The sequence below is a fragment of the Chamaea fasciata genome, unplaced genomic scaffold, assembly GCF_029207755.1.
Source record: "Chamaea fasciata isolate MVZ Bird 193981 ecotype frontalis unplaced genomic scaffold, bChaFas1.0.hap1 SCAF_3, whole genome shotgun sequence".
Lineage (NCBI taxonomy): Eukaryota > Metazoa > Chordata > Aves > Passeriformes > Sylviidae > Chamaea > Chamaea fasciata.
In genome coordinates, this window is record NW_027094088.1 from 30,425,925 (window position 1) to 30,442,395 (window position 16,471).

Below are 16,471 nucleotides of genomic sequence, written 5' to 3' on the forward strand. Positions count from 1 at the left end.
ATGTTTGGAAATTAATTTTTTAATGTATCTGTCCTCCTACTATGTGATTAGTGTAATTACACAGGCAAACCCAGCATTTGCTATGTGGAAAAGGACTGACCTGTTTAACAGCAGCAGTGAGATTAATGACTACTGTTAGGGTGAAGCAGAGGCTTGGAAGGATTTGATGGGGAAAGTCCATTAGTCAGGGGCTTGCCAAGACTTCTAGAAAATGATGGCTTCTGTTTCTCCACCAAAGCTCAGGTTGGGAGATGTGGCAATTCAGCCTCTAAACTGTGATTTGGTGGACATAATTTTCCCTCCTTTTTGTAAGGGTAGCATTACAAAAGGCACCCTCAGCTCGAAACACAGTTTTGAAATGGAAGCAGCAGTCTGAGCCACAGGACAAATTCCAGAAGGGCAGTGGTCTGCAGGGCATTAATTCTTCATTTGAAGAAAGACAGGCAAATTCTACACAGCAGTTGATAGTGCGGACCTTTGGCAGGCTCCTTCCCAGCTCTCAGACATGGGTAGCATTTGATTGTTCTTTCAGTCTTCAAAGATGAATGCAAACCTTTATTTTCTATAAATAATTTAATAAATACTTTTGTTTTACAATGATACAACAAATAACAAATTCATAGCAAATGAGTCACAAAGAATTTAGGATCAGTATACTTTAATAAGGTATCAGTGTCAAAATACATTTCCTTATCAAGTTAAAGTTCCCATACAGTTATAATAGTCAATAAGAATTCAGCAATATAGATTATGAAACAATTATGATAAAAAGTATGATTAATATTAAGACATGGAATATTTTTTCAGAGTGTTTTAGTAAACTGTTAGGGTATAACATTTTTAATGCTGAAACTACACAAATAAGAAACAGAAGAGCAGTATTCAAGTGTCTTTAATCCTTGAAGCCTTATGTCTGTGCCACTGCAAATTTGTCAAATCTGGATGGCCAATTTTCATCAGATGTTGATGCTTACAATAATTTTTTTCACAGAGTAATAACTTCACTTTACAAGTAGATTATTTTTGGTAATAACCTCTGGAAAGATTGCCTACAATAGGGAGCATACATTTTTTACATTATGTACCCATAACAAAAGGTCTTCAGCTTTTCTAAGTGAATGTGGTTAAGACTCGCTTAACACAGCGAACTCTGAAGTGCTTTATGAACCCAAGGCTCTCTCTCTGCATGTGTCAGTGCATGATATAAAGCAATTTTATACACCAGGCTTCAGCAGACTCAGAAGTCTCAAAAATATATTTTTGTTCTAAGTTTCTGGGCCAGATTTTTACCTTTAGTACTTTGCCACTGTTTCATTTTCTTCTGTGAATCTACAGTGATTTATACCAGTGGAGGAAACAAGATAGATCCCAACACACATCTATGTCTGTATGTATTTTAAAGTCAGAACTACTCACTTGCCTTTCATTGTAATATTTTTTGCTGCTTAGAGCAAAAATTGTAATTTTTGTTATAGCACTTGCAATTTAAACTTTCAAAACCCTTTGAAAGCATTCAAAGCCCTCTTTTTCAAATATGCGCATGACAAGTAATGATAGCTGGAAAGGAGCTCTGAAAATTTCTGGCTGCCTTTTAATGACTTTTTAGCTACTGATTAATGTAAGGCAAGTAAAAATGAGAGACCTCCCTTGCTGGCTATTCATCTCACTATGGAATTCCTAATTCTTTCTGTTTAATTACAACTGAGTTAGCCTAACACACTGGGAAATACTTGAGATTTGTTGATTCAATAATGCAGTTATATTGCTAGCTATTGCTAGCTAGCATATAAAATGAAAAAGGGTAACATTAATCCGAGGTGTTAGTACTGGCCACTGCTCCGATTCCTGAAGTATCAGCAACATCATAACAAATACTACAAGTTTCTAACAGAAACAGCTCTTAAAGTAGTTGTGTCATAGATACAGCAAAAGTACCAAGAGATGATTAACAACTGACCCAGAGAGAGAGATAATAATTAAAAAAAAATCTGTTTTGTGTAAAAAATAAAGGCAACAACAAAGAACAAAACAAGAAAGAAACCTCAACACAAACGAAAGCATAGGCCTAAATCCTCCACTGGGGCAAATCTGTAGGACTCTCTTGGCTGCAGAGCTAAGCCATGTTAAGGCAGCTGAGAATGTGGCTTGCTTCTGAGGAAAAAAGCTTAAAACGTGCAACTTTCACAGATACCCACAAACATTGCATTTCACCATTCACATTTCTTTCAACAAAGTGTATAAAAATGAAGGAAAGGGATGGAAGGCAGAAGGCTGGGATTTTTTCCTTAGTATGCTTTTCCAAAAGTTATTAAAGTTACAATAAAATAAATGCTGGAAATCAAAGACTCAAAGGATTTTAATTTGGCAGATCAACAAAAAACTGTGGTTGGAGATCAAATTTGTTTCATTCATCTTTGGCAATAAAAATATATCTTTGCAGTACTGCAGCCAAAGTATCACATGATAAGGCATTTATACCACAGCTTTTTATTAGCATGAAATTAAAAAAAAATTCAGAATATAAATTACAGGTAATGAGATAAGGGGAGGGTAATCAAACTCTCTAAACACCACTTTAATTGCAACAGAGAAGATACAGTAGATGTATTTCTTTAATATGAATTATAAAGTGAGTAACTTGAAAAGGCCACTATTTGGTAATGTGGACAGGTTCAATATCTAAGTAAAATCCTGTAGAAGTGTACTGGTATTAGAAATTGTCTACTTGCAAAAATATATTTAAAAAGGGAAGCTGTTTTGAACAGTATAGGCCACGGGGTATTGCGGGATCGCTCAGGTTGCCTGGTCCAGCGCTCGGAGCAGCTCGCTGCCCTGCAGCAGCGTCGAGCTGCCCAGCACAGGCACGTTCACCTCACAGTCGTATCTTGTCAGCTCTGGCAACAAGTAGGGCTCAAAGGAGGGCCCCAGCAGACGACTGGTCATACCTGGAACACAGCAGTGAAGTAAGTAAGTTAAGGTGCTGAGACCAGAAAGGGCGCTTGTTTCCTCCCACCTCTTCTGTTTACACCAGCTTCATTCTGTTTTTATGTCAATATGCCTCAAACCTCCAGCAGTTCCAGGTGTCAGAGAGAATCTGTGCTCTACTCCTCCTTGAACTGCTGCAAGGGTGTCACACAAACAAGTGCTGTTCTTCACCTCCACCCCCAAACTGAGATTGTTCTGAGAAAAACTGTATTAATGCAGATGAGGAAAACCGTAGTAAAAGACACGGTTTCTGAATTGACACCACTCCTCTCACGTATTAAAAAGAACAGACATACGTCCCCTTTATTTACGCATTCCAACATTTAGAAGGCAGAGGTGAAGCCTCTAATCTACAACCTTCCATATCAATGCTGCAGCAAAGTTGTTTAATACAATGTAATAATCAATTCCATCACAAGATGGAGGATGGAGGGTGACAGGTCCTCCAAGGTGAATAGGTATTAAGTTTAACTGAAATGAAGGGTAAAAATATTTTTCTCACACATTACAAATGTAAACATTACAGTTTCACACTAAATCACAAAACTAATTTTTGTGCTATATTTTGATTTTTATCATCCTCCTCCACATTTTCTGTGGGTTTTTTTTGTTGTTTTTGGTTTTTTTTCCCCCCCATGGGATCAGTATTGGAATAAAACACCAACATTTTCCAGTCTCTGTGTTTGACAGCTCTTACCTGATGCTTTATTAGCTGGCTGGACACTGTAGTCCTGACAATGGGAACTGTAAAACAGAGGGGGAAATGCTCCTGCTTTCAAATTCTCGCCCAGACTGTCACAGGTGGGTTGATGCTGCTGCTGCTGCTGCTGCAGTTGATTCATTGGTTGGCTCAGGCCTCTCGAGTTACAGAAAAATTCATCTGTTATTTAAATAGTAGGAAAAAAAAAAAAGCTAAATGGAGCCAGTGTAATAATTATAGCAGATAATACAGATCCAAAGCAAAGTGAACCTCAGTGGTGCGATGGTGTTACAGCATAGGCAAATCTGCATCTTATCACAAAGGAAGTCTAGAAACAGCCCCAGTACTAGCAGTAGTACTGCAAGTCAAGATATGCTTGTGTAAGGAAACATGGTGTTGTAGAGAAACAGTATCTGTTTTAGCTCTGAGATATTCACACCTTGGATCAGCAGGAGGTAAACACAGCTCCATTAAGCTGATTTCTGTTCCCTTAGAAGCAAGTGTGTGGATATACATGAAACCAACTAAACAGTATTTATCAAATGTACCTTTAAATTGTTCAGGTCTTAGTGAAACAACTTGATCTTTAATTTTAGTTTTGTGTAATATTTACAGACCTTATTTACATTTTCTTTTGAAAGAGCGTTTTTCCCTATTCAACCTGTCTTAAAATGGTAGTCCAATATGTAACACTGCGAAACCACTTTCTTCTGTCTTACCAGTAAGAACACTTGTGCTGAGAGACTTCTTTTCTGTAACCAAGGAACAGTTTTCCCCCTTGAGAAATTTCATTCTCTTCCACATTAAGTGAGATGGGTTAATGACAGATGGATCTCCCTGCAATGAGAAGGGAAGGAAAACAATTACACTGATGACCATGGTGAGTCCAAGATTGTGAAGGGGATGCTTTTCTTATGATTACCCCACTCAGCTGTTGCAAGGCTTGTTCTTCATAATCCAGTTGTCGCTTCAGTTTCAAACTGTTAGACAGAGCAAGTCTTGCTGGGTTTACATCCATGCCTCGTTGTCCAAAAGCATCTAGGGGCCTGTGGAGAGAAGATCTTTGTGAGTGCACAGGAAGGCAAATCTAAATCATCTGGTTCATTTATACAGATTCTTCTTTCATTTAAAGACATTTAAGGTGTCTGAGACTTGCCAGTGGATGGATCTCAAACATCAAATGTTTTTATTTCGTTTTATTAGTCATCCCACCATCTTTAGAAACTTCTGACGTTTGGATCAAAGACTTATGAAAGTTTAGCATAAACAGCCTCTAGGCATCTCCAGGCAGACAAAAAAATGCTGTGAAAAAGAAAGTCATGTAATTCTTAAGAATTGGATTTGAGTGCCATGTATGTCTCCTTGATTTTACATGCTAAATGTAAACACACAAGTTGTTGACTGGGGACAAACCCTTTCTTTCTAGATGCATATTCAGACACTGCTATTTCTACCAACAAGAAATCCCAAAAAGCAAACTGCATAGCTTCATGTTTTAAAATGACCATTGCTATTATATGTACTTCCTGAACATGTCAGTGTGAGCTACAGAGAAACATCTAGCTATGAGGCAATTTCTAGGACTGTGCCCTCTGATCTACATCTCATCACATGTCATCACATGCTGTTCACATGTGCAAGAATGGAAACAAGAAGGTTGTAGAAAAAGACCCTGCAATTTAAGTCCTGGCTGTAGTATTTATATGTGCCAGCAATGATGTACTTTCATTCCTCTCTCTTCCCCCTTTTCTGTTGTACAGAAAGTATATGCAAGGTTAGAACGTATATGTGTGTGCCTGCTACTGCTGGACCAGTAAGCCTTTTTGGCACTGTTCTTAAATTGCATGGAGTCAAGCATGCTTTGTAAAATTACTGGTGTAATTTTAACTGGACCAGCAGGAAATTCATTTGCGTATCGTTACAGGCAATGAAAAAATTAGCCCGCTTCTACTTCCTCCAGACTCACTGCCACTGGGAGAGCACCACATTAATTTCCCCAGAGCTGCAGTCTGATGCCTATCACAACAAATTGTTTCAGCTGAATTGAGAAAAATTAATTTTCAAAATTACGACCCTTCTCATTTCCCAAAATATTTTCTGGGTAAATATACACAGATATACCACAGAAACACGTACCTTTTTTTGTATACGGGCACCCTCTGAGAAGTTATTGGTGGGCCCGAGGGGGAACTTGATAGGGATCCTGAGTATTTATCCATGAGTCTCCATTTTGCAGGAACATATTCTAATGGAGGATCAGGTGGCCACTGGGTGTTTGGTCTTCCTCCCATCGAAGACAGAGGAGTGCTGGCTTGGTTATGGTATGGTGGCAGTGATGACCTACTTATATTGTTGAAGAACACCGATGACAGGGACCCGTGACCAGAGTTAATTTTTTCATTTGATAGCTGTGGGCAATATTTCTCTGTGAGGAACTGATTCTGTGAAGTAGGAGCGAGGGGCTGGAAGATGGTACTCATGCTACTTAGACTCTGCTGGGTATTTTGTGCACTGTCAGAGAGAGGACTTTCTTCTTGGCAGATGGGGCTGAGCTGGAAATCTTCTCCATCCATAGGAATGTAAGGAGCCAAGGTTTCAAGGTCCAGTTCATTAAAGTCAGTCTGTGCAAAGATAAAGTAAGTTCATAAAGAAACTATAAGTTAGTAATAGTTGTGGCAGTTAGTGTGATATGGAATACTAATAGATGCAAAGCTGAAAAATCACTGTATGCCAAATTTACCTAATGAAGCTGGCCAACTCCTGTTTAAAAATGTCTTATTTCTATGCTAGCATACATGCTCATCGTATCATCAGCAGCAAAATTAAGACAACAAACTGAAGGAAAAAACCTCGGAGAGGAGCAATATTTGTTAAAGCAGCTTGCATGCAGCCTCCAGCATCACTGTGATCTGAAGTAGATGTTGTTTCACTAAGCTTTGAATAACTTGTCTGCCAAGACTCTACAACATGTGGCATGTAGTTCAACCTCAGGCTTTCTCATGTTAAAATAGAAAACACAGCTTTCCCTTAATCCAGCTACATAAAAAAAGGTGTCTAAAAATGCAAGGGTTGAAGAAATTTAGCCAGAAGGACACTATCACACATAAATCTGTACTGTTTTTTCCCTTGGAGGACTAGTCATACCCACGTTCACTTCTCTTGGCATTTGACCAGAGCTGAAGAGAGAGGATAATCAGTGTTGGGCCCCCCAATCAGCTCGTAACACCCCTGCAGCACTTTTATAATACTCATTGTTCCCACCAAAGAAGCTGATGTGGTGGGACACACCTGAGCAAGCAGATGCTGAATCTGACAATACTGAAGTTTGCACAAGTAAAGTCGTGCAGTGAGTTTCATCCTGCTCCACACTTGCCTCTTATCTGTCCACTCTTTCTCTTGCTTTCGTTTCTGTCGAGACTTACACAAAATTTCTTCTGAACATGGATTACAGCCTAACTAAGCCTACAAATTGTGCTGGCAAATTGAAGTAGCTAATTTGGGCCCCAGCACTCCAACCTTTCTGTAGGATTAATAGAGACGAGTGTGAGGTCTGCGCTACCAATCAGCAGTGCCTGTTCCTTTCTCTCGACTATAAAGTAAAAGCTCTTCACAAAGGCATTTCAATTAAGTAGCTAAAGTTAAGTAAACTGAATCAGGCCCACAACTTTTATTCACTAGCTCACTTGCCGTAATGTTATAATAGTGAGTTTATTTATTTATAGGGGAAATTTCTACACTTACATCATTATTAGAATGCAGGAGATGGAGACTGTGTGTTACTTTATGTGCACGTAATTTTCAAGTCTCTCTGAAAACCTTCAAGAGGCAAAAGAGGAAGCATATATCTAAAATGAGTTTTCATTTTGTACTTAAAGGAGATGTGTGCCATGAGGGGCACTCTCTCATTTGGTTGTTTTGCAAGAATTAGTTTATTTATATTTTGTTCTAGAAAGGATGTTCACTCATTAGTCATTTGGCTGGATTTAAAAACAAATTGCTGCTGCCTATATAACTTATCCAAGCTACAGAAGACTCCAAATTTTGAAAGCACTCTGGTGATCTTTTCTTCTTAGCAGTGCCATCACAGTGACACCCCAAACCTCATGTTTCAGAGAATTAGGGACAGAGGCAGCTTTTGGAAGTGCACTATTCTGTTAATGTGCATCAAAGATTTGGCGTGCATGTGCAAATGCAGTTTAAGTGCTGTATCCCAATATCTGCACACACAACATGCAGCTGTACTGTCTACTAGCAGGAGACTGAGCTTGGTGGCTTTTAGAAGAGATAGTTCATTACCTGGGAGGTGCACTGACTTTTTGATTCTGTGTCCATGGCAAAAAGTTTTTCAATCACCTCGATCTTAAAATCTTCATCCACAGAACTGTAATAATCTCCTGGGCTGCTAGGCTGCATGGAAATAACAGTTTGTTATAAGCAGGAAGACAACCACAGTACTGGCTTAGCATCATGTCATTTGTGTCATGCTGTTATTCAGTAACAGATCTTTCCTACAAAAAGTGAGTGGGCAGATGGTATATTTACTGTGCTCAGAACCCAAAACTGTCCACTTCTAGCAGAAGCTTTTCTCTGACACAAGATTGTCAGTACAAAATATGGGCACCCACTACAGGAACCTAGCTGTCATCCTATTTAAAATGTTTTTTGGCAACTTAGAGCAGGAACAAGAAATGTACACCATTAAATACTTTTGTCAAGAAAGAAGATGCTTAGCAATACCTCCATGCTTTTCTTAAGACTGGAAGACCTCTGGTAAGAGTGGCTCCAGCTCTTGGGGGCAGTGCCATGGAAGCAAATTCATTTCTTCAGTGGGAAACGCCAAGGAGCTGCTCTCAAAAGCCTGATTTGCCTAAGCTTCCTAAAAGCTACAGGTTCTACTTAACAGCAGGAGGAAGGGTCTGGGGCAATGATCCCAGTGGCCACACAATTTTATATTGACTTTTTATTTAAGGCTAACTCCATGAAAGGTGGCAACATGTTCTCCTACTAGTTGTTTTATATGTTACAATAATCACTGAGGGACAGACAGACAATGAGGACTGCAATGTGAAGCCGGGATATCATTCCCATTTGATAGTTTTGCTATTAATTCTTACGGTATGATGCAGTTTATGAGGGATAGAGATACTCTGGGCCTTGCTAATAAGCAGTGAGACAGGACAGCCAGCAAAAAAATGTTGTCCACATATATTGATGGTATTTGCATTCAAAGCAAAACATGCTTTTAATGATTTTTAAGCTCTTCTTACCGTGGAACAGCTACTGTTGCTGCTTGCACTTGGAGTACTGCTGCCAGCTGCAATCTGAGGCATTGTAAAGGATGGTACCATCCGTGTTTCACCTTGAGCAGGGTGGCTTTTCACTTCCACTGGCCATGCTTTGTTTGGTGTCAAAACAGCATTGGTGAAGGCAGGGGCTTCCTCAAACTTCTGTGTTCCTGGATGGGGTTTTAACAGTATTAATGAATACTTTTAGCTGGTGCAGTGTTATGATATAACTGCAGCTATTCATTAAAATAAACACTGCTCCTAGTTGCCATGACAATAAGTTGGCATAGACTTAATGCATGTTATTTAGTCAGCAAGAAAGCCTGATTCTGCTCTCATTCACAGAAATTTTCTACTGGTGTGAGCATGTGGGCTCTTTTAGCCACTACTCCCAATTTGTACAAACAGCAAACAGACCATGTCTATTAAGTTTCTAAATGTAGGCTCACATGTGGTTCTTTGTTGCACAAAAATAACTTACACAAATACTAACCAAAATCCAGGGAAATAATGGCATCACCAGGTGTTGGTGCCAGCTGAGCAAGTTCTTCTGGTTCTTCCTTTAGCTTAGTAAACAAGAAGTCACTCTTCTCTGTCTCAGGGATGCCGCTGTCATAGGCAGTGTTCATTGTTAGCAGGTGAGGCTTGAAGAGTGATTCTGTTTGGTCCATGGAGAATACAACATCGTTCTTCTCAATTTCACTAATGAGAGAACAGGTTTTAGGTATTTTGTACCATAAAGATGCAAGATGTGGATAAAGCAGTTAGTACAAACTCTCGGAAGCTGGGGCTATAGGAACATTTTGGCCTCTCGGTTGCATGCCAGGCTCTCGACAGGCGAGGCACAGTTCCAGCGTTGCTGAGCACCACCATTTCAGATGACGCAGAGAGTGTGGTCAGGACTTCTGTGGGAATACTCAGGGCTTTGTTGCTCTGCTTTTTAAAGGGATGTAGTCGAGGCTGTAATGACCCAGACTATCACTCAAATAAGTATTTCCTATTTTGACCCCAACTAGGACTGAAAAACCTTGAGTTTTGCCAAATGAAGGCAAAACTTCTGATTGGTCCTGATTTTTAAGCCTGTAAACAGCTTCTCCTAGCAACATACGATACAGTTACTACTTAGTTTTATCTCTGGGTCACAGCATTAGAAAAACAAAACACATTATCAGTTGTGTTACACAATAAAATCTTTGCTGCAGACCTTATACTCTGTTCTATGAGCACAGCAGCTGCTCTGCAAAGGAGAAAACCTGTGGTGTATTTCAACAGCACGTATGGGAACAGGCATGCCACATTTTTCATCGATGTCTAACATCAGTAAACAAGACTGAACAAACATGACTAAACTGATTTTGGAACAACAGTGTTGAATAAATAGACCCTTGAAAAGCTCCTCCAAATATTGCGTTTCTCCAGCACGTGAATGCGCACGTGTTCTGGCGCGTCCCCTGAACCCACCTCAGCACGTAGTTGACGCAGACGATGCACTGGGGCTGCAGGTTTCGGGTATTGTAAATCACTGTCCCCTGGGTCTCCAGCCATACGTATCCCCCATGCTTGGCAAGCATACGGTACTGGCCCGTCACTACTTGACCTTTTGTACACACTGAGAAAAGGGGGCAGAGACATAAATAATGCATCAGGACAGGAGCACACAACATGTAACACTTGTTTTAAATACACCCGCTTCTGAGTTTTCGTTATGCAGAAGTGCAATAAGGCGTTTGTGGACAACGATGTGCTTAACTTTGGGGAAATTCAGCCATTTTAAACATGAAAGGGACTGTTCTTTTGAGGCTTCTACTCAAGATTGAAAATTGGAACTCTGGCATTTGAGTCCTTGAGATGGTCTGAATCTTCAGATCAGAATGTGGAATTTAAAAAATTTAATATAATATCTCTACTCCCAAAATAATGCCTACTGACTGCATGTTTCTTGAGTCCCTGTTGTAGAAGTGTCTCAATTTGGGCTCCCAAACTGATCTGTAGAAAAGCAAAATTATTGAGGAAACTAGTTTCCTTATTTAGGTAATCAATAAATATAAAACCCAGGTGATTTAAAAAGTTATATTCACAAAGATTTTTTTAAAAGTTAAGATCTCATGGTAGTAATATCACCCTAAAAAGCCATCAGAATTAAGAATAGTAAACAGGACTGCTTTCTCTAGACAAAAAAAGAGCTGAATACTATATTTCTCCCTCTGGTTGAACTGTGTTTTCCTCTGCAAAAGCTTGGAATTAGCAACCTAGAAGAAACCAAGACCCATGTGACCAAATCAAATAATGTTTATTTAACTCTGTTTTTTTGAACAATCCTGTGTTTCTCAAAAAATAAACTTACAATAGTACAACTTGGGTTTAAAGCTTCTAAATGTTTGAAGGGTAAAATCTGTGGCCCTGCTACCCCTAAAATTTTGCAATATTTGCAGAGAATGAGTTTTCAGTGTGGAGCTTTGGACTTCTGAGATGTAAGGTTTTATGGTGTCCTGTCGTAATTCAGTGCTGTCAGTGAAGGAAAAATATTGTTGATCAATGGCAAAAAAATTAGTGCTGGAGTAGACAAGCAGTACTTGCACTAATAGGAGCTTGTACTTGTAAGCAGACATAGTCACACTGAATAGCAGCAGAAGTGGGAACTGGCCGAACTAAACCTTTGACCACATACTGGCAACCTTTCCTTTTAAACGGCTTTTACATCCAGAAGAAGTATGCCATCAAACTAATGTCCAAGAAATAATGCAGTTTGACTCAGGAGAACTGAAAAATTGATACCGTGGTTTTTTTACAGAAAAAATTCCTTGTGTACGTGGCCATTAAGAGAAGCTATTTATTGTCAGCTTCTCCTACATCGCCACCATACAAATGTACAAATCCAGGCCTGTGAAATACAACAACTGTTTTGCAGATAATTGTTGCTGTGTTTATCCTTCTATTTCTGAAGTTTGTTTGTTTTCTTCCTAGGAGTATTTAATCATCCTTCATTTAATTTATTTAGACAAAGTAGAACATTACTTTCATTGATTAAATACTTCTGGTGGAACAAAATCAAAAGGCTTTCATTTCAAAGTGTTTTAGTGACTGGACTGTTCTGCTCTGCTTGTGAAATATAATTACACTGCTTCCTAATCATCAGCTCATCAATAAGAGTCACAGTGTAGGCGCCTGTTACATTACAAAGAAGCTTTTTACTGCTTTAATCTTTTTTATTATTATTATTCAAAGCATGTCATGTTCTGATATAATAAAGTACAGCAGAATCCCTCCATGGGGTAATCTCATAAATTACTAATACACTTGTAACTGCTGACTTTGTTATCAATGCTACATTTAAGGTTCTGCCTTCAGAGTGAAACTCTCACTTCTCTCTCTATTTTTTTTTACTTTTTATAAAGTATACATTACCTGTATCTGTACAGAACTAGTTACATGTCAAAGAAACATGCTTCAATTATACTCCTTATCTTTGTGTGGAGAGAGGGGGAAGGCAGGGACGAATTTTATAGAACACAAAACCATGATTTCTTGGAAGGCTTGCTGAACTTCTGATAACTGGTGGGCACTGTCAGAATTGATGACTGCATTATTGCAAGGAGATATACTCTATACATAACATATTTCTAATAAAAATTATTGTTCAGTACATGCAAGTCTGCTGAACATGAATTTTGAGGTGGCTATTTCCACATAAAAAAGGATGTGGCCAGGGAAAATGACTAAGTTCTGTATAGTCACATGCTTGGAAGAACAAGTAATGTCTGTACAAGCTCTATACCTGCTTGGTTACCCTACATTACACAGCATCTCAATGGCACATATAATGGAATCCAGGCATTTCCTATTTAAAGGGCTTACATGTGTTTTGTCAAGTCACAGCTTGCTGTCACTTTGTCTTTGTGGTTGTTCTCTGACTTGGTAAGAAGCTGATGGTCCCAGAAGACACAAGAACTATTTATCTTAGAAAATCTAAAGGGGTCAAATTTGCTGGCCATTTAAACTGATGGTCCTGTTGTGGGAAATCACATTTATCACAGCAATAGACTTTGGTCCTGTGCTTCCAACAGTAAAAAGATAATCTATGCTGACCCAGTGCTAACATAAATCCTATGGAACAGTTTGATCCTAAACATTTATAACCTGTGCAATGCCTCAAGGACTTTTGCTGGTGTAACACCATCCCTCTTAGACTTACTTTTGCCCTCATTTTGCTTCTTGATCAGACCTTGTACCCTGCAGCAAGTTTGTAGGACATGGCCCTTTTCAGTGGGCACAAATGGCATCTGGACGCACACCCTGCACTACGTGAGGGTAATTGAATTGCTGGAGTGAGGAGCAACATCTGTTAGTGCCTGGTCACAGTGGGTACTAGAAACTCTCCAGAAATCTTTACATGGACAAGTAACTCAGTACTCCCACTTCTAGATGGGATAACTAGATGGGGATAACCAACAAGGGCTTGCTCACCCTCCCTTTCCCATTACCAAATGGATTGCCAGCTCCCATTTTATTCCCTCCCTGTTAGTGTCCCATTCTTAGAAATGCAACTCAGTGATTCAAAAGCACCAGTGCAGCACATCCTCTGATTTCACAGGATGACTTTCAATAGCCCAGAACAGGATATTAACATCTTATGTATAAATATCACTTATTACTTTTACTGGTAAAAACACTATCATATTACCTAAGAAACAAATTTAAAAATTACATTCTCAGAAAACTCTCACTGAGTATGGGCCGATCTAATTTTTTGCTTTTAAGCAACTTTGGAAACAGGATGATTCACATCAACAGTGTTTTTACAGCACACAACTTTCATCACTGCCAAACACTTTTTTAAGAAACATTTCAACTTAAAACTGTCCTGTATCTTTGCAATTGGAGCTAACCCCTTAAGGTCAGACAGCTATTCTTTGCTGCGACTTTTCTCTGGGAAGTACAGAAATACTTTCTGTAAGTCTATTCGGTGGCTAATTCCCTATAGATGTGACCTATGTCATAGGCATTTTCCTGAGGACAGAGGCCGTCATCACAGCAACTAGAGGGTGTGTGGGATTTGTTTTTTGATCTTGTAGGTTCCAGTCTAGCTGCTTTGCTTTGTTTCTCTTAAAAGAGCATCTGCAGAGGTTTTAGTGATGTGCTGCTTAGAACTCTCCAATAAACTGGTTCGGGGGCCATAACAGCCAAGGGTGGGAAATGTCATTTATACATTAGTGCACTCCCTTGTCTCCAGCCAAAGTACTAACTCTTAAGGACAGAGACTGGAGATTTAAATCCCGTTATTTTAAGACACCTGATGTGAAAGAGATGTAACTGTGTGACCTGCTGAAGAGAAGGATCTTGGATCTGCTCTCTGCTCCCAGAATAAATCAGATACTTTACTTTAAGAACAGCTAAAATTGGCAGTTCCCATAGGCATAACAGTAATAAGAAGCAGCTGTTCCTGGCAGTAGGTATTATTTGTATAATGAATATCCCTTTAAGAAAATCTCCTGGCACATCAACTTTGGATGGGGAAGATAGTTGTTATTAGGTAGCGAAAGAAAGACATTCAAAAAACCACTGCAATAAGCTCTTCCTATTTCCCTTTAGCTCTGTCTGCTGAGTCCAACAACGCATGAGGGAGATAATCACAGACTGACTTGGGATCTCTAAAGGACCTTAGAGGTCATCTAGTTCCAGCCCCTGCCATAGGCAGGGACACATTTCACTAGACCAGGGTGTTCTGAGCCCCATCCAACCTGGCCTGGAGCTCTTCCAGGAATGGGGCAACCACGGCCTCTCTGGGCAATCTGTTCCAGTGCCTCACCACCCTGATACTTAAGACTTTATTCCTATTATCTCATGTAAACCCACCCTCTGTCAGTTTGAAGCCATTCCTCCTTGTCCTGTCACTACATGCTTTTGTAAGTAGTCCCTCTCCATTTTTCCTGCAGGCTCCCTTCAGGTACTGGAAGGCCACATTTAGGTCACCCCAATACCTTCTCTTTTCTTTTCGAACAATCCCAATTCTCTTGGCCACCAGGAAATGCCCTTCTCACCAGGCTAGAACTGCCTAACTCAGCTTTTCAAATTTTCAGCTGGACCTTGCACTGTACCTTAGAGAGACAGGGATTCTCCTCTCTACCATCCAAGCTTAGTTTTAACTATGGCAAAACCCAGACCCTCTGGAAGGACCAGCAGCAGATTGCAGCTAGACAAGCACAATAACCTGGTGTAAATACTGCTCTTGGAGAGTATCTGCACACAAAATGCACTTGTATATTCAACTATGTATTGAGGTATCCACAATTTATGCTTTACACGCAAACGACAAAGAAAAATAAGAATGTGACTTACAGTTCTGATGACTCTTGGTCATACTCTCTGAGTCCAAGGCATGGTAGAACTCATATGCTGAACGACCCAGCAGCTCCTCTGGATGGTATCCAATCAGCTCTGTTATTCTTGTTCAAGAAAAAAAACCAAGTATTTAAAATTCAGGTCACTGTAGCCTTATGCTTACATGTGCAGGGCAGCTATTGGCTCAAGTCCTTAAACAAACAGAAATAAAAAAGCAAAATGGGAAATTCTAAGCTTCCAAACACATGAGGAGATATAGAGGACTTCTGATCACATTCTGAAATATCTCCATGTTCAGAATAAACTGCCATGTCCTACTACTTAGGAATAAAAATTCCTGAGGATGTCAGTGTGTACACTGCAAATTTTCCTATGCCCATTGCATGCTATCTCTAATAGAAGGTATCAACTTTTGTTACTGACAAACATGCAGAAACTCCCAACAACCACCATTCAAAATCAAATACATGTGAGAGGGGTAGTGGTTGGTGCCACCAGGTTTAAAAGTACGTGTGCATTTTAAAAAACATGCACAAAAGGGTTACATCACTGCTTTGGGCACTGCATTTATTAAAATAAAAGTACTGAGTGAGAAATTATGGGCAGTTAAAAGGAAAAAAAATGCTCATCTACTTAGTCTTTCCTCAATCATTTGAAAACTTTGGCATATGGATTAGGTTACTTGGGTGACTAATCCACAAACTAAGTAGGATTTTACACAAAGAAAGCTACGATCTCAAAAACTAGACCTTTTTTTCAGTCTTTTTGAGGCAAGACAGGATTTCTCACAAGTTCCTGAATCAATGAAAATAGGTCATCAAACTGTGCAGATGATTTTCTCTAATGAGGGGGTGGAAGAAAAATGCCCTATTTCAGTTGGAAATACCATCACACACAGCTTTACAGGAAACATGGTAAGTTAAAAAAAGTACATAAAAACTTAATTCAAAAGCAAAGTTATCTTCTGGTTTACAAGACAGTGACACTTGGATGCATCTTCCTACCTCTGAAATTCTTATAATAACCTGTAACCCAGAGAAGAGCAGCAGAAAGGACACAAACCGACTGTGAAGCTGTCATAAACCTTTAAAAGCTGGGAGCTTTGCAAGGAATGGTCACATCTTGCAGCACCTCACAGCTGTCAGTGGTAGTACCCAGGTTT

At 39.5% G+C, this 16,471-nt stretch overlaps 1 protein-coding gene across 1 annotated transcript in view; it reads right to left on the reverse strand.

Annotated features, from left to right (window-relative positions):
- Window positions 1-641: 641 nt before the first annotated feature.
- Window positions 642-16,471, reverse strand: part of EPAS1 (endothelial PAS domain protein 1) — a 76,791-nt gene continuing 60,961 nt past the window's right edge. Inside the window, exons 7-16 of the mRNA XM_066178481.1 lie at window positions 15,307-15,413; window positions 10,432-10,579; window positions 9,464-9,672; window positions 8,953-9,140; window positions 7,982-8,092; window positions 5,822-6,306; window positions 4,608-4,731; window positions 4,405-4,522; window positions 3,683-3,865; window positions 642-2,945 (exon numbers count right to left, since the gene is read on the reverse strand). Of these exons, the coding sequence (XP_066034578.1) occupies window positions 2,794-2,945; window positions 3,683-3,865; window positions 4,405-4,522; window positions 4,608-4,731; window positions 5,822-6,306; window positions 7,982-8,092; window positions 8,953-9,140; window positions 9,464-9,672; window positions 10,432-10,579; window positions 15,307-15,413 (1,825 nt within the window). The 3' untranslated portion in view covers window positions 642-2,793. The remainder of the gene's footprint in view (window positions 2,946-3,682; window positions 3,866-4,404; window positions 4,523-4,607; window positions 4,732-5,821; window positions 6,307-7,981; window positions 8,093-8,952; window positions 9,141-9,463; window positions 9,673-10,431; window positions 10,580-15,306; window positions 15,414-16,471) is intronic.